At 51.7% G+C, this 15233-nt stretch overlaps 1 protein-coding gene across 1 annotated transcript in view; it reads right to left on the bottom strand.

The window, feature by feature from the left end:
- Nucleotides 1-11440: 11440 nt before the first annotated feature.
- LOC111161091 (myosin heavy chain 13) overlaps nucleotides 11441-15233 on the bottom strand; it is a 46779-nt gene continuing 42986 nt past the window's right edge. Inside the window, exons 36-39 of the mRNA XM_022524574.1 lie at nucleotides 13516-13620; nucleotides 13329-13424; nucleotides 11797-11943; nucleotides 11441-11455 (exon numbers count right to left, since the gene is read on the bottom strand). Coding sequence (XP_022380282.1) covers nucleotides 11441-11455; nucleotides 11797-11943; nucleotides 13329-13424; nucleotides 13516-13620 — 363 coding nt within the window. The remainder of the gene's footprint in view (nucleotides 11456-11796; nucleotides 11944-13328; nucleotides 13425-13515; nucleotides 13621-15233) is intronic.

A 15233-nucleotide genomic window follows, 5' to 3' on the forward strand; every position in this document is an offset into this window, starting at 1 on the left:
AATTCAAACCTTCGGGATGCCTGGGTGGCTTAGTTGGTTAAGTGTTCTCAGGTCATGATCCCAGGGTCCTGGGATCGAGTCCCGCATCAGGCTCCCTGCTCAGCAGAGAGCCTGTTTCTTCCTCTCCATATGACCCTGCTCCCTGCTTGTGCTCTCTCTCGCTCTCAAATACATAAAATAAAATAAAAGAATATTTTAAGAATGTATTCAAGGGTTGTGGTTTAATGAAAGTAATGCCATGTACTGCTAATTGAGGACATGGAGAAGGAAACCTGAATTTTGTGTTTCCTAAGAGCGCCAGGCCGAGAGAAGACAATGGTGCTAGGACAGTTTGATGTCACCGCCTTGACCTGGCTTAAGGCACCAATAATTCACCACTGCTCTTGTGCCATCAGACTAACGTTGATACAGAGAAATAGGGACATGACATGAAATTGCAGTGAAATGCATGAATTGCAATGCAAGCGGTCATGACCTTGAAGACGTAAAGACTTCCAGAGCTCCGTGGACCACACTCCAAGAATGGATGCACCATGACATTGACTCAAACGGATCTAGACATTTTTATAACTCCCAAGAAGCAATAAACCTTCAATATGATGAGGACGAAGATGACGGTGATTTCTATCACTTGCTGAGTGAGGAATGTGCATGTGCTGGGTCTTGTTTGTTTATCATTTCTCATGAATTGTCTCTTTTAATCCCCCCCCCCTTTTTTTGAGAGAGACACAGAGAAAGAGAGAGAGAGCATGGGCAGGGCAGAGGGAGAGGGAGGGAGAAACTGAAGCAGACTCCTCGTCCAACACGGGGCTCAATCTCATAACCTGAGATCATGACTCGAGCTGAAGTCAAGAGTTGGTCATTAACTGACTGGGCCACCCAGGCACGCCCTGTCCCCCCACTTTTTAATGCACTGATGCTTTATTGGCTGGTTTCCCCTTGGGCAGCAAGAGTGACGTGAACAGGGAAGAGAGGGAGGAAGAACAGATACTTGATGGTGCGACCAAGCTGCCCTCGCTGGTTATGGGGTCATGCGGGATTTCTCTGGAGAGGCCATCTTGAGCCCGTCCAATGCAGGCCAGTGGCCATCTAAGCTACTGTCCTCTGTGCTGTGCTTCAGGGACCCAAGCCACCTCCATCCTGGAAGCCCCCAACTCTGCCATCCTGGCTCCAGTTCTGAGATGGACTCTGTCCTTATTTTCATTTCACAGATGGGATGATAGGTTTGCTATGCCCAAGACCGTCTGGCTAGTGAGTTGGGGAGCTATGAGCTGTCTCTTTGGCTCTCCTGAACAACCTGGGTGGGGAGGGAATGAAGACAGCAGGACTGGGCATGGAAGATGTTGGATTGTGATGTATCCACAAGAGAGGTCTCAGCTGATCCCACACACATGGGATGATGGGGTGGGACTCCGGAGCTGGTTCTTATCTTGCTTTGAACAAGGGGATCAGCCTTTACCCCTTCTCTGCCTGGCCCCTGGATTGTAGGCTGCCCAGGGGAAGGGGACATGATCCTGGGTGAGCTGTAATTCCTGGTGGTAGTGGGGGGACCTTAGCTGAGAGCTGTCAGCTACCAACATTCCCAGTAGGGGTAGTGATGGGAGCCCGAGGAATTGAAGGGGGATCTAGGAGGACCACCACAATGCCCACTATAGGGTCTGTGGCTCAAGATCATTGTGTACTTTCCCCTAGAGCCTGACTCCCAATGCGGGGAGAGCTTCACCTCTGGGGGATGAAAACAGCTAGGATAATAGCTCTCTGTGAGCCCCACTGAGGCCAGCGGCTGGAATCCATGAACAAGGTTCCAGCATCTTCAGGGTAGGAGGGGCCTTAAAATCATCAGACCCAAACTCAGCCCCTCAGACTCCATCCGAACCACCGGTGAACTGGATTTCTCTTCCGCCACTTAACCGTGGGCAAATCAGTCTCATCTCTGAAACAGAACTGGTAAGCTCACAACGCGCCTCGCGGGATTATGGTGTTAATTGTCTAGGCATTTTGTAGAGAGAGAGCTCAACTGTTTCAGTGCTGGGCAACATTCATGCTGAGGACGTCCTTCTTTTTATTAAGCAAGCACTTGGGGTATATCTCTTACCTGCTCCTCTGGACCCCACCTCTCCCAGTGTCCCAGCACTAGCAGCGTTGGCATCCTGTGAGAACATAGGAGAAATGCAGATTCTCAGCCCCACCCCAGAATGAATGAACCAGAAGCCCCGGGGTATGGGACTTGGTGGTCTTCAGTTTCACGAGCTCTTCTGGTGACTCTGAGACCAACGGATCTCGGATAAGTCTGCAGGTCACACCTGTACACAGCACTCACCATGTGCGTCCTATTCCGTGGTGGTCATGGGTCCCCCGACCACGAACCTGGATGCCACCCCAGTGTCAGATAAACGCACTATGTCTGGGAGGGACCCCGAATTCTGCATGGCGTTCCCAGGCTGCTTCTCTGGGCTTTATAGGACCAGTTTCCTCAACTACTTTCCAGGATGTCACGTTTCTAACACCCCAACCTCTCCTACCCCACGCCCCCCAGTTTAAGCTTCTCCTAGAGACATTATCCACTCCCTAGCCCTCAGCCTGCATGGTCTCTTTGCTTTCCACCCTCTTTCCTCCCGTTCCTGGCCCTTGGCGCTGTTTCCTCCAGCATTTTCTCGGCTGGCTCTGGCCCCAGGGGAATTTTCAGATTGCTCATGCTTCTGGGAAATTCTTCAGGCAAGAGGAAGGAAATCACTCCCTAGCGGGACAGTGTAGTGAGAATCTGCCCATTCTGGCCTCAAGCCCTGGTGGGCCTCCTGCCCCCACCGCCCCCCTCCGGGGACTCCCTCCATGACCTTTGGAGTCACCTTAAATCTACACGAGTAACCTGGGGCTTTCCTCTCTGACGTCTCTTATAACATCCCAGGGCTGGAGGGTAGCACAGAGCCAAAGACAGTTCCTTCCCTTGCTGGGAAGAGGGTGCTCCCAATTTGTGGCACTCCTCACAACCATCCCTCATCACTACCACCTCAGGGTCTCCTCCCCGGTCTCCTGGGACTTCCCAGAGCCAATGGAGCTCCTCCCCACCCCCACCCCCCGCAAAAGGCTTTGTTCCAGAAAATCCTATAAACTGTGTTTGCTGGGAAGGAGCAGAATGGGGCCAGTTTCACACCTTAGCATCTCAGCAAGGATCCATCCATCAGATTAGTAAAGAGTTTGCTCGATCCCAGAGGCATAAAACTCACAGGTAGATAACTGTAAGACATTAGACTGCTCTTCACAGATAAATGAAGACTCAGAGATTAGAAATTCCTTTTCATTACCCTGATTGGGGGCCTGCCTGACACGTCATACGTTTTCACAGGGCTTTGATGGGTACTGATATAGTAGCTTAGGTTTTAATATCTTTTAGTAAATATGTGAATTTATAACCATCGATGTGGCCATGCATTGTTTGTGCCTTTGCCTTTTACGGTGTGCATAACCCTCCAAGCAACCCTAGGCTGGCAGTGAACCCCACCGACCACTCTCTGGCTCTGTGACATCAGGCCAATTCTTAACCTCTCTGAGACATGCCTCTAAGGAATAAAGTAAGAGCCTGTGGCAGAGAGGAGTTTGGTGAGACCTGAGATGATGCGTGTAAAGCTCGTAAAAAAAACCACCTAGCACATAAAAAGATCTCAGTTAATGTTGGTGGCTCTTATCATAATTGTGCCTATAACATATCTCGACGGTCCTCTATTACTAAGCATTTTTGGTTATTTGGAATGATTTTCTTATAAAAATGTTGTTAGGAACAGTCATCCTTTCTGGCAACGTCTAAGGACTGCCTCATTCACACTAGAACATTCTAAGATGACGAAGAGCGGGCCAGCCCTTGACGGAGGTGGCCGTTCCGTGGGGGAGAGAAAGCAGCCCTCCCCGGGCCTGATGGGAGATGCTGTGGGTTTGCAGACGGCCGCCGGGAGAAAGCACGGGAGGCAGGTAATGATCAGGAGCCGCTCGGGCGAGCAGCTGACATTTTAGGTAAATTTGGAATGCCTTTGAGAGGAAGGCACTTTTCCCACTTGTTATTTATTTCACGATTACGTTCCCAGTCCTTAGAATAGCTCCTGGCTGGTCTCTGTTCCCTATTGAAGACATGAGCGTCACTCGTCCCTGTGCGGGCCAATGCCTGCCGTGGGCCGGCCCTGGGTTCGGATCCCAGCCACGTCCTGATTTGGGACCAGATGTTCCGTCTGGCCCCACCCGGACCTCTCCTTCCTGACTCATGGGAAAGGAAGCTCCTGGACTTCTGGGCAGTGCCTCTGAGAAATGGTCTTCCTCCTCTGTCAGCAGTGAGAGGCCCTGCATGGAATTCAAGCCGCTGGCAGGGGAAGGAAATGATGTTATGTTAGGAGAAGTTAGACTCTTACTTAGCAAGAGTGTGGAAGGCCAAGGGGGTGTCTGCTGGGTCTGGAGGGCCAGCTGGTTGGACAGCAAGTGAGAAGAGCTATCCCATACATATCCTAGAGCTCAGAGTCGTAGGTCAGCGGCAAGGGCCCTATCGTGGAGGGGACAAGGGAAGTAAGTCAAGGGCAAAAGGGTCGGGGAAATGCCAACTGGCGTTTCTTGGTGGCCCACTTTGTGCCAGAGGTTCAGAGCCATCGTGGGGACTGGCCTACACTTTGGCCATGAGAAGGCACCATCAGGCCACCTCCAGAAGTGACAAACAGACTCAGTGGTCACCTGCTGGTGAGTTCTTATCGCTGGTCCCTCTGGGAACAGGAGCCTCCCCTGATAGGAGGAAGAAGGAACACCCCTCCTTACTCTCCATTCATGGGGCTTGGGTGGGGTTGACCCCCGTGATTCACACCCAACCAATCCTAAGCTCCCACCCTCCTACCACCTCCTGACTGGGGGCCTGACCATCTGGACAATCAGAGCCTGCGAGACCCAGCCCTGGGGCTCTTGCACAAATGCCTGGAAAAGAGAATTTCTTTCCTCTCAGCTGCTGGTGTAAGATTTTAAGATAGAAGATAGAAGCGTGGCTGTTTTGGAATCGCCAAGGGGCAGACTTCTCGGGAATAAAGTTAATTTAGAGGAAAGCAGAACTGAGGCACGGAAAAAAAGAAAAATCAGAAATCATTGGAAAACTTAGACCTACCCCCATAACGGTGTGGTCCAGGCAGCTGGAAGGTTGACTACCCTTGGGTTTTTCATTGGGGTGAATCCGTAAATCTTTATTTTTGGTTGATGCTTGAAGCTGACTTTCTGTCAGAGCGGAATGAATTCTTAAGACCAGGGCAGAGCAGGGGAATTGGGGCCGGGCCAGCAAGCGTCCACTTCCCTTCCCGTTCTCTTTGCTGCCCCACACTCTGAAGGATGTAAATCCTTATCCCTGAGAAGACCTCTCAGTTTGCTTCCTTGAATAAGCTGACCTAGTGGGATCGGTGGGAGGCTGGTGGGGTGGGGGTCTGGCCCTACATACCCCAGTATCTGTACGTACAGAATTGCAGATTGGTTTTAACTTGGATCCCACTGGTTCCACTTGATGCTGGTGAATGTTTAACAGGCTAACAGATAAAACAGCCCTGCATTGCAGGGTTCACCCATTTCTGCAGTGTTAATATTTCCACCACGGCCATGGCAAGCCACCAGCGTGACGTCACTGATGCAGGCATTGGAGGAGATGCAAGGACCCCACCATTAAATAGGATTCCCACCACGCAGCCTTAACAGTTGTCGATAACCTTAAGGCCATAAGCAATAATAAAATGTGGCAAATAATTAAGAAGTCAAAAGTTTTGATTTTTTTAATGACCTTTGTTTTTAATATACTTCATCTCCTTGTAAGTTTCTGTAATTTAATTTTTAGTAATATCAGGGTAGAATGAGTGGCTCGGGAAATTTCCTAAAATGTTCACGGTCGGCTCTTGTGAGCATGTACGAGCTGGTTCCAGTACACCTAGGGGGCCAACTGGATCCCAGAAGAAAGGACGGTTCAAGAGTGATGCATGCCTGTCTGTTCCGGTTTAAATAAAAGCAAAAGGACCTGGGAGCAATCTTAAAGGCTTGAATTTGGTGAAGGCCTGTATCCCGAGGGGTGCAATGAAACTGAAAGTGTAATTACCTAGCTGGATGGAATTTGGGACCTAGAGAGGTCCACACAGTGTGGCTAGGTAGGACTCTTCAAAGGAGACTGCAAAGTTCAGTAAGCACCCTGAGAGAGCCATTCAGGATGGTGCTTGGGGCGGGGGTGGGGAACGCTGAGGAAGGAGCCTGCCTGCACCTCCTGTTTCAATTTTTGAAACACTGCGACTTTTGACTTTTGTCAGTTGCAACTTGTGAATTGCACCTCCCTACCTCCTGGAACACATCCTTCTACTTTCCAGGGGAACTGAGATAATGTAGCATCTGGTCGCTGAATAGCCCATCCTGCAGTAGATAGTTTAACTCTGTCAGTGCCAGTGATAATCCTTTCAAAATAACCCGTGTCTTCTTGTGGTTTTGCCTTTCCAAGCCTGTACTCCCTGCCTGTAATTTGGTGCATGCTTTTGATTCTGGTAAACTGGGTGTCTCCCGGATTTCAATCCCGAAGACCCCAAATAAATGCTTTGATTCCTTTGTCTCCTCTTCTTCTTGGCCCCACCTCTTAACTTGGCTGGTCCTGTTCCAGAGGAGGGTCATGGGGCCCTGAAATAGATGTGGAGGAGGGGGGGGGGGGGTGGGGGGGAGTCCTGCATCTGGCAGAGATCTCTGCAGGAAATAGATAGCATGCCCAGATTAGCATAATGTGAGGAGTGTCTGTGGGAGATGCACCTTCCAGAGGTGTGGCCAGGTACTGGGAAACTGCAGGGATGTCCTGGGACTCCAGGTCTGACATTTCAGGGCTCCATGACCCTGGGGCTGACTGTGCAAGCAATAGGCATGAGGACCAGTTACTGGAGATGGGAACTGGGAGGGCTGGGGGAGTCGCACGTCTGCTAGGAAATGGGACCTTTGCCTGGAGATCTGCAAGGAGGGTACCCAGGGAAAAAACAGCCTTGGACTCACTCTCCTTCCTGCTTTTCTATCTCAGCAACCCATTGGCTGGATCCACTTGCACTGGAGGGCAAGGAAGCTGGCCCTTTCAACCTCTTCGGGAGACTTGAGAAAGTGGAGGGGTCTGAAGGGTTGGTCCAGTGGCATAGGTCTTGATCTTGGATGTCTCGCTGAGGCGTGGATACCCTGATCCTTTGTCTAGGGGCTAGGAAAAGGGTCAAGGCACCTACTTTTGGAACTGCCTTGGGCCACCTTCATCTCAGAGCCATGAAGGGTCTGGTCACCTCCCCTGTTAGGAGCAGGGGGCTGTTTCTGAAAGTGTACTGCCTTCTAACCTTGGGTCAACACTACTCTTCCAGCCTGGGAGAGGTTCCTGGGAGGAGGAGAAGGTGTCTGGGGAGCAGATCCTTGGTGGTGGTCCCAGCTTCTGCTGCCAGGGCCATTCACTGTCTCTGCCTAGCCATTCACTCTCCTGCCCTCCATCTGGAGATTCTATGGTACCCTCTTCTATGGACACTCAGCTTGGGGAGCCCTGGTCCCCAGGAGCCAGGAGACTCTGGGTGTCTGTCTCTGACACTGTACTCCTTGGGATTACAAAACCCTATCATGAATAGGAATTTTCTCATCTGCAAAACCAGGGGCCCAGACGGGATGATCATGATTCCCAAGGACACCTCCGATTCTCTGAATGTCTTTTTTGGAGACTTAGGTGGGAGTGCGCTCTCAAGGTCATTTGTATAATGAAAAGCGTGTCCTTCCACAGCCAGGAGGTGGCAGCAAAACCCCTGTTTTGAAGGGGTCCGGGGTAAGTTCGGCGCTCCAAAGCCCAGAGCCCCCTTGTCCCAGTTTGGTGGCCGGGCTTCTCTACTGAACAATAATTTAATGATGGCCGCAGCCATGCCATTCTCTCTGCCATTATTGCTAGCAAGACTATAGCAATGTTACCTTCAGTTTGGGCCATACTGCACCATTGAGGAAACCTTTTGCACAGTATCACCTAGAAATTTTTCAACAACCCTATTCCACAGGTGGGTAGTACCCTGACTTCCAGCCCCATGTTGAGGCTCAAAGATATCATCTGACCTGCCCAAGGACTTCTAGAAAGGCTGACGCGCCAAGACAGGAGTGCACGCGTTGGTCCCATGCACACTCTACCTCGCCATGTGGGAGACCCAAGGCAAGGCTCTTTCTGCCACACTCTTGGTTTTTCCACAGAGTTAGAGGAGTCACAAGGGGTCAGCCAAAGAGCCTGAGGGTCCAGCTGTCGGCTGGAATTCGACATGCAGACTCTGGGAAAGAAAACTCAGCATGTTACTCCTTTCTCTTCTTCCGGTCCTCAGAAAAGAAAATTAGAAATGTCTCATCAGGGCGTACTTGGTGTCTAGGTATGGAAGGTTCTTGTTCATTCATTCATCCCTTCATTCCATGATTGGGATTCTGATGTAGTAGAAACACTGTGAAGCACTGGGAAGGGTAGAGGAATGTTCTTTCTTTCTAACTCAGATATCCTGGGATATAGGGAACTGGGTAAATAGTAGAGATCTCTGGGTTCATTTTAGGGAGCCCCAGGTGAACCAGGCAGTGTTTGAGGGGGATGAGATCCCGAACTTTTGTCGTGATGTCTGAGAGGAGTGGAATTCCATAGTAATTTCTTTTTTTTTCCATTTTATTTATTTATTTGATAGAAAGAGCGATCACAAGTAGGCAGAACAGCAGGCAGAGAGAGAGGGGGAAGCAGGCTTCCTGCTGAGCAGAGAGTCCGATGCGGGGCACGATCCCAGGCCCTGAGATCATGACCTGAACTGAAGGCAGAGGCTTAACCTACTGAGCCACCCAGGGGCCCCCAAATAGTAATTTCTTTTGATGATTGCCAACCCCGTGGCTTGTTATCTTCTCAAACCAGAGGAAGCCCTAAGGGGACAAAGCTAAACCCAACTGTTGTACATCTGGACCCATGTTACCTTCCACCCCTGTCCTGAGGCCGTGTCTTATCCCTCTCCACCATGACGACAGGTTCCTGGAGTGCTACTGATGTTTGGGGCTCTAGACCAAGGGTGCTTCTTGAATCATCTTATTTACTTCTCAGAATAACCCTGTAAAGTACCATGTTACACCCCCATTGTATGGGAGGCAGCTGAGGCTTATAGTCATGAAGCCACTTGCCCCAAATCACAAAGCTAGTTAGTGGTGGGGCAGGTCTGGGACCCAGGGCTCTTAACATCACATCACATGGCTGAGCAGGGGCAAAACCCACCATTGTGAGACTGTGTACTATAGGGAGGGTCTGAAGAGCTGCGATCTCTTCTTCTCAACCCTGGATAAGCCATAGGCTGTCCGCAACACTGCTAGAAATGAGAGATTGATATCAGCCTGATCTCCTCATGGGCTTGTTGTGTGGCTTGAATGGAAGGGAGAAAAAGGAGCAAGTGAACACTCAACACATTCACAAGTGTTCTGTGTATTTGAAATTATTGGGAGGGCTGGACTGGGGCAGATATCTGGGGACCTTGAGAATGACCTCAGTTTCCTTGTCTGTAAAACTGAGGAGGTTGAAGAGATTTTTTTAAAATAGACTCCTCCAGTCTTGAAGTTTAGCACTGAGGATGATGGTGGTGGAGATGATGGTGATGGTGATGATGGTGGTGGATGATGGTGACGATGGTGATGGTGATGATGGTGGTGATGGTGATGATGGTGATGGTGATGGTGATGATGGTGGTGATGGTGATGATGGTGATGATGATGGTGGTGGTGGTGATGATGGTGGTGGATGATGATGACGATGGTGATGATGATGATGATGGTGGCGATGATGACGGTGGTGATGGTGGTGATGGTGATGTTGGTGAGCCTGCTGCTGGTGGTGATGACGATGGTGATGATGATGGTGGTGATGCTGATGATAATGTTGATGATGATGGTGATGATGGTGATAATGGTGATGTTGATGATGGGGATCATAATGTCAGATGTATCAGGTCACCTGATCTCAGAATAATTTCCTGCCACCATCACTGCTGCCAACTGCCTCACCTTCCCACCCCACTGTGTTGAAAGCATGTGGGGTGGGCTGGTGATGAGATGGGAAGGAGGGTCGGATCTAGAAAGCTAGAGAGAAGCGATGACACAAGATGTTAGAGGATAGTGTACTTATCTTGTGTCTGGTACAGAATGAGCCAGTTTGGGTTTTATTGAGATATATCCACATACTATACAACTCAATGGCTTTCAGTATATTCACAGCTACACATCCATCCCCACAATCAATTTTAGAACATTTCATTGTCCCCCAAAGAAGCCCTACACCTCTTGTCACCATCCCAGCCCCTCACCCATTCCAGCAAAGCTATGACTTCTATTATTACAGAATAAGGAAGATGGGGCTCAGAGAGAAGACTGACTTGCCCAAGGCCATGCAGTTAGCATGGGACAATCCTGGGATTCCATCCATGTTTGCCAGAACCCAAGCCCATGCTCCTGGTCAGTATGACCTTTGAGGCAAGTCAGGTTCAGAGAGTGTGTGGCCAACCCAAGGCCAGGGCCAATCCAAGGCCATGCATTTACAGCTGTGAAGTGATTGGGCCTAATCCTGTCTTTATCCCATTCTGCTACATCTTTACCCTTCCATGTAAGCAAATCAACACAATCTGATCAGGATCCAGGAGTGAGCCCCCAGATCGACAGAGGCTTTTCTCTTGACACTTGGGCCAGGCTCAGCCTGGACTCTGGAAGTTCACAGCCTACCTGCTCCCTTCACATTTTGGCTCTGGGCACAGTGGGAAGGATCTGTGCAGGTGGGGCAGAGAGAAGACAGCTGGAAGGAGAAGGCAGGCAAGACCCTACCTGGCGTTTCCCAGGAATGAATGAGTTGGGGTACACCTACCCCCTGCTCAGATGTCATGGGGAGCAGTGGATGTTCAACACAGCCCCTTAGAAGGACAGGATGGAAAAGCAGAATTTCTTAGCGGCAACACTGCCTGGGAGTCTGGGACCCAGGGCATCTCAACTCCACCCTGCCTCGGGTAACCACAGTCGGAGGACTTCATTTACTTGGGCCCAGTGTCCCTGTCTGGAAGTTGAGAGAGACACTGGGGAAGTGAATTGAAACAATTCTGTGTTCCGAGGAGAAAATGTGCTCTGGTTACCTGAAAGGGGCCTTATCTCTGTGCGAAGGAAGCCGGTGGCTTACTTGGCGGTGGTTTTTCTCTTGGCCTTTCCTGCTGGATCCAAGAGGACTTCCTCTTATTTACCACATCCCTTATTTCTGTGTACGCACAGCAGGTCGGACATGCCTCTCAAAGCACCCTGAGCAAGTGGGATGGACCGTGATTATGAACACACAGAGCCAGAGAGACGAGAAACGAACAGACTTTATTTCTCACGACACCGTCCCTCCCCTCTCCCAGTGTGTCGCACGGCAGCGGGCATCGGGAAGGCCTCATTCCTCCAGCTTCTGTGGGAGGAAAACAAGCAGGAAATGAGTCAAACCCAGGGCAAGGCTGAGTACTGCCTTTACGTGGAGCAGCTGGAAAGGCAGGAACTTCCGGAAAAATATCGAAGAACGGCATTGTTTCCCTTTGCGTGTCATAAAAACAAAGCCTGGAGAGGGACGAGTCCCCTGAAAAGCAGGGGCTTCCCAGGCAGCGCCTCCTACGACAGGGAGGCATGGGAGTGATAAGATGTCTGTCCCCTGCCCCATGATTCTGGAACCAGCAGGGGCCTGGCTGGAGGGGTGGCCTCTGTACTCTCCCTGGGTGCTCCCCGGGTCCCGGCGTCAGGACATCTGGAGAAGACGTCTGCTCTCACCTGACCCCCCACATCTCGGCTCTTGGCCCGCAGTTTGTTGACCTGGGACTCGGCAATGTCCGCTCTCTCCTCCGCCTCCTCCAGCTCGTGCTGGACCCTCCGGCACTTGGACAGCTGCATGTTGGCCTGTTCCTCCTGAATGGGGAGACGGAGGGACGGGAGGCAGTTCCTCACTCTGGCTCTGAGGTTGCTTGTCCCTGCAGGCCTCCCTGGGGTGCTGGGGAACCGGGAGGGCTTGGACCCTGCATTTCCTGAGGGCAGAGGAGGCTGAGCCCAGCTCTCTTGGTGCCAGGACACCACTCCTAGCCCCTGACCATGTATGCTGTCTGGTCACCTTGAGGGTACTGCTGCCACTCCTTGGACCTCTGCCTGTTCCCCCACATCCCTGCTCTGCCGGGACCCAAACCTTGAGTCCTCCCAAGGCACCTGGAAGGTCAGAGTCTAATGCCCTAACCCTCCTTACCCTGGCCTTCTCCCAGCACTGTCTGCCTGTGGCCAGGCCACTGTCCCCATATCTACTGAGGACAATCCAAAGGTTCTCCAAGAAGGTGGTCTCCTGGTACCCTCCCTCCCAGTCTCGCTGTGACCATCCTCATCTAATGGGCACAGACCCCTTCCCCTCCATTTAACTAGCTCAGATCTGCTTCCCTGTGGTCAAGGTGGAACCACGAGCCCCTAGGCAGGGAAGGAAAATGGACATTGAGAGAAGCCATCTGCTCAGTCATTTATCAACAGCAGGGTCCCCCAAATTTTGTTCCTCAGAACCCTAGTGCTATGGCTATGGGCTATGGGCTGCTCTGCATACAATAAAAAGGTTCCAAGTTCCACCTGGGTTTGGGGGTGAGGGACAAAGCTGCATTCTAGAATTCACTTTGAAGAGTGCATTACCCATCACAGACAAAATCCGAGAAATCCTAGAAAGCAACCAGTTCAACTTTGCTTAACCTAGAGTTTCCCAAAGTATTTATTTTCTGTAACAGAAAAAGTCCTCCCCAACTCTTCCCTACCCCTAACCCCCACCCCTGCAGGCCAGCTTTCTGCTAGAATATCTCTGAGGTCTGTTTGATCAAGGGCAGGTCAGGAAGGGTGGGGGGGAGGGAGGCAGTGTAGGGAGGGAGGGAAGAGGAGACAGTGGGGATGAAGGACAGGGGGAAGGTGTGATGTTGTGAACCGGGATCGGGGGTGGATCTAAGGTCAGGTTGCTGGCTCAGGGAGGGCTGGTGGGGTAGGCTGAGCTGGCTGGGGCCTCATGGTGAGGTAGGGCTGGCAAGGGGAGCTAGAATGTTCTGGGCTGGGGGTGGGGGATAAAGTGAGGGGCGGGGCCACCTGAGATGAGAACAGGAAGCACGGCGGGAGGGCAGCCTTATTTAACACAAGCCAGGGGAGAGAAGTGGGCAGGCGTCCCTGACTTCGTAGCCTGCAAATGAAAACTTGGGCCTTAGGCTCCACGACAGGACAGACTATTGATGAGGACTGAGGGTCCCTAGGTGCACGTGGGCTTCCAGGGCCCCCCTACTCACAGCCTCCTCAGCCTGCCTCTTGTAAGCCTTCACTTTGGCTTGCAGCTTGTTCACCAGATCCTGGAGCCTGAGGATGTTCTTGTGGTCCTCCTCGGCCTGCAAACATAGAACCGTGCCACCGCCACCACCACAGCTTATGCCAGGGTCGGAGCAACCTGGAGCTCACGGAGGCTTTGGAGACACCTACCTGGTAGGTTAGCTCCTTGACCTTGTGTTCATATTTATGGGCCCCCTTCAGAGCCTCGGCCCCCCTCTTCTGCTCAGCATCCAGCTCGCTTTCCAACTCACGCACCTGGTTTTTTGGGGGGGGGGTGTGGAGAGAGCCCAGCGTTTGAGTCAGAGCGGCCAGACTTCTCCCATGGTCATTTTAGGGTGAACTTGGTATCTCCTAAATATAGTTTGTAAAAATGTCTCCTCCTAGAGCTCAGGAAACTCCCTGGGCACAAAGGGCCACCACTGCTGGTGTGCTCGCCTTATGCAAATGAGAACAAGACACAGCCCTTGGTGCCCCCAGCAGGGCCACCAGGACAGGCTTGGCCAAGGACGCCTCTTCCCCTGGTGGAGGCAGCTTGGCGAGGCCTGGGCCTCAGCCCTGACTCATCCCTGCAGGTGAAGCCTGCTTGAACATTTTGGGGGGCCTAATTCCTGGCCAAGTGAGGCTGCAGGGGGTCAGGAAGAGAGTCTGGGCCAGGAACAGTCCAGGTGTGTTCAAGCCCTGGGCCAGCTGACTGATTCCCAGAGCGAAAGCAGCGGCCCCCGAGAGTGAGTTTCTACGCGTTTAGGGTGGAGACTGTAATTCCCGCTCCACTTGCCTCAAATGTGGGGGTGAAATTAGACAAAACATGTGAAAGCGTGTTTTAAATGATAAAGCACTCTGCTAGTAGTGGTCACTTCATAGCTGTGTCTGGCTTTCCTGAGGTCTTGAGCGGGACAGCCACCGAGGACACAGGTCACTAACTGTGGTCCCAAAGCCACAGTCTAGAAAGAGTTGAGATGTGAGCGTGGTGACCAGCCACAGGGAATCCCAGTGGCCACAGACAGGGGCAGCCCTGGGCTTGTGGACTCACCAGATCAACCTTGGAATCTGCCAGTGGAACAGATTAACTCTGGGCACTGTTCCAAAAAACAATCCCTAGCCCCCCCTCTACCCATGTGCCCTGGGAAGCTGTTTACTATTAGGTTCTGCGAAGCATCTGGGTTCCTGGCAATGCTCTAGTGGCCTCTGGAAGGTTTGCAGGACTAGAGATAATGGGGCAGCTGGGGCTGGAGGCCAGTCGACGTGCCTCCCACGAAATGAGGGGGGTTGGCTGGCCCAGGAACCAAAGAATCAGGGAGGGAGGCATGGGCTCTAATCCCTCCCTCAGTGGAGGGATCCATGAGGACAGGCTACGCTCATGCAATAGAGGACGACTGGGAAGAATTAGAAGTAAGAATTTAGAGAACTTGGGGGGAAGAATTTCTGACTTCCGTGGTGTTGATTTTTGTTACTCACGTACCTATTGCCTTGTCGATTTTTAACCAAAAAAAAAAAAAAAAAAGAAATCGTTCACATTCATGGTGTGCATGTGCTGGTGACCACATCCTTGGGAGGCCTGAAGCCTGAGTGCATTTGGGGTGTCTCCCTCCTGAGAGGTCACCTCCTTCTCTTCCCCTGCCCCTCACCCCCTTCTCCCATGCCACCATTTCCTCCCTCCCAGGACTACAGAGAAGATAGAACAAGCTCCCCCCCCCCCCCGCCCCCCAGAACCGGGAAAGGAGCCATTTGAAAAAAAAATGAAAAAAACCAACCCCCGGGGCCAAGGGAAGAGCAAGGGGCCCAAAAAAAAAAGCCCCCCCCCCCCCCCCCCCCGCAAGAGACAAAAACAAATACAGATCAGCTCCCAGATTCAGAAAAAAAAGCAAGAC

This window comes from Enhydra lutris, unplaced genomic scaffold, assembly GCF_002288905.1.
Source record: "Enhydra lutris kenyoni isolate GAN:26980312 unplaced genomic scaffold, ASM228890v2 scaffoldscaffold82, whole genome shotgun sequence".
Classification (NCBI taxonomy): Eukaryota; Metazoa; Chordata; class Mammalia; order Carnivora; family Mustelidae; genus Enhydra; species Enhydra lutris.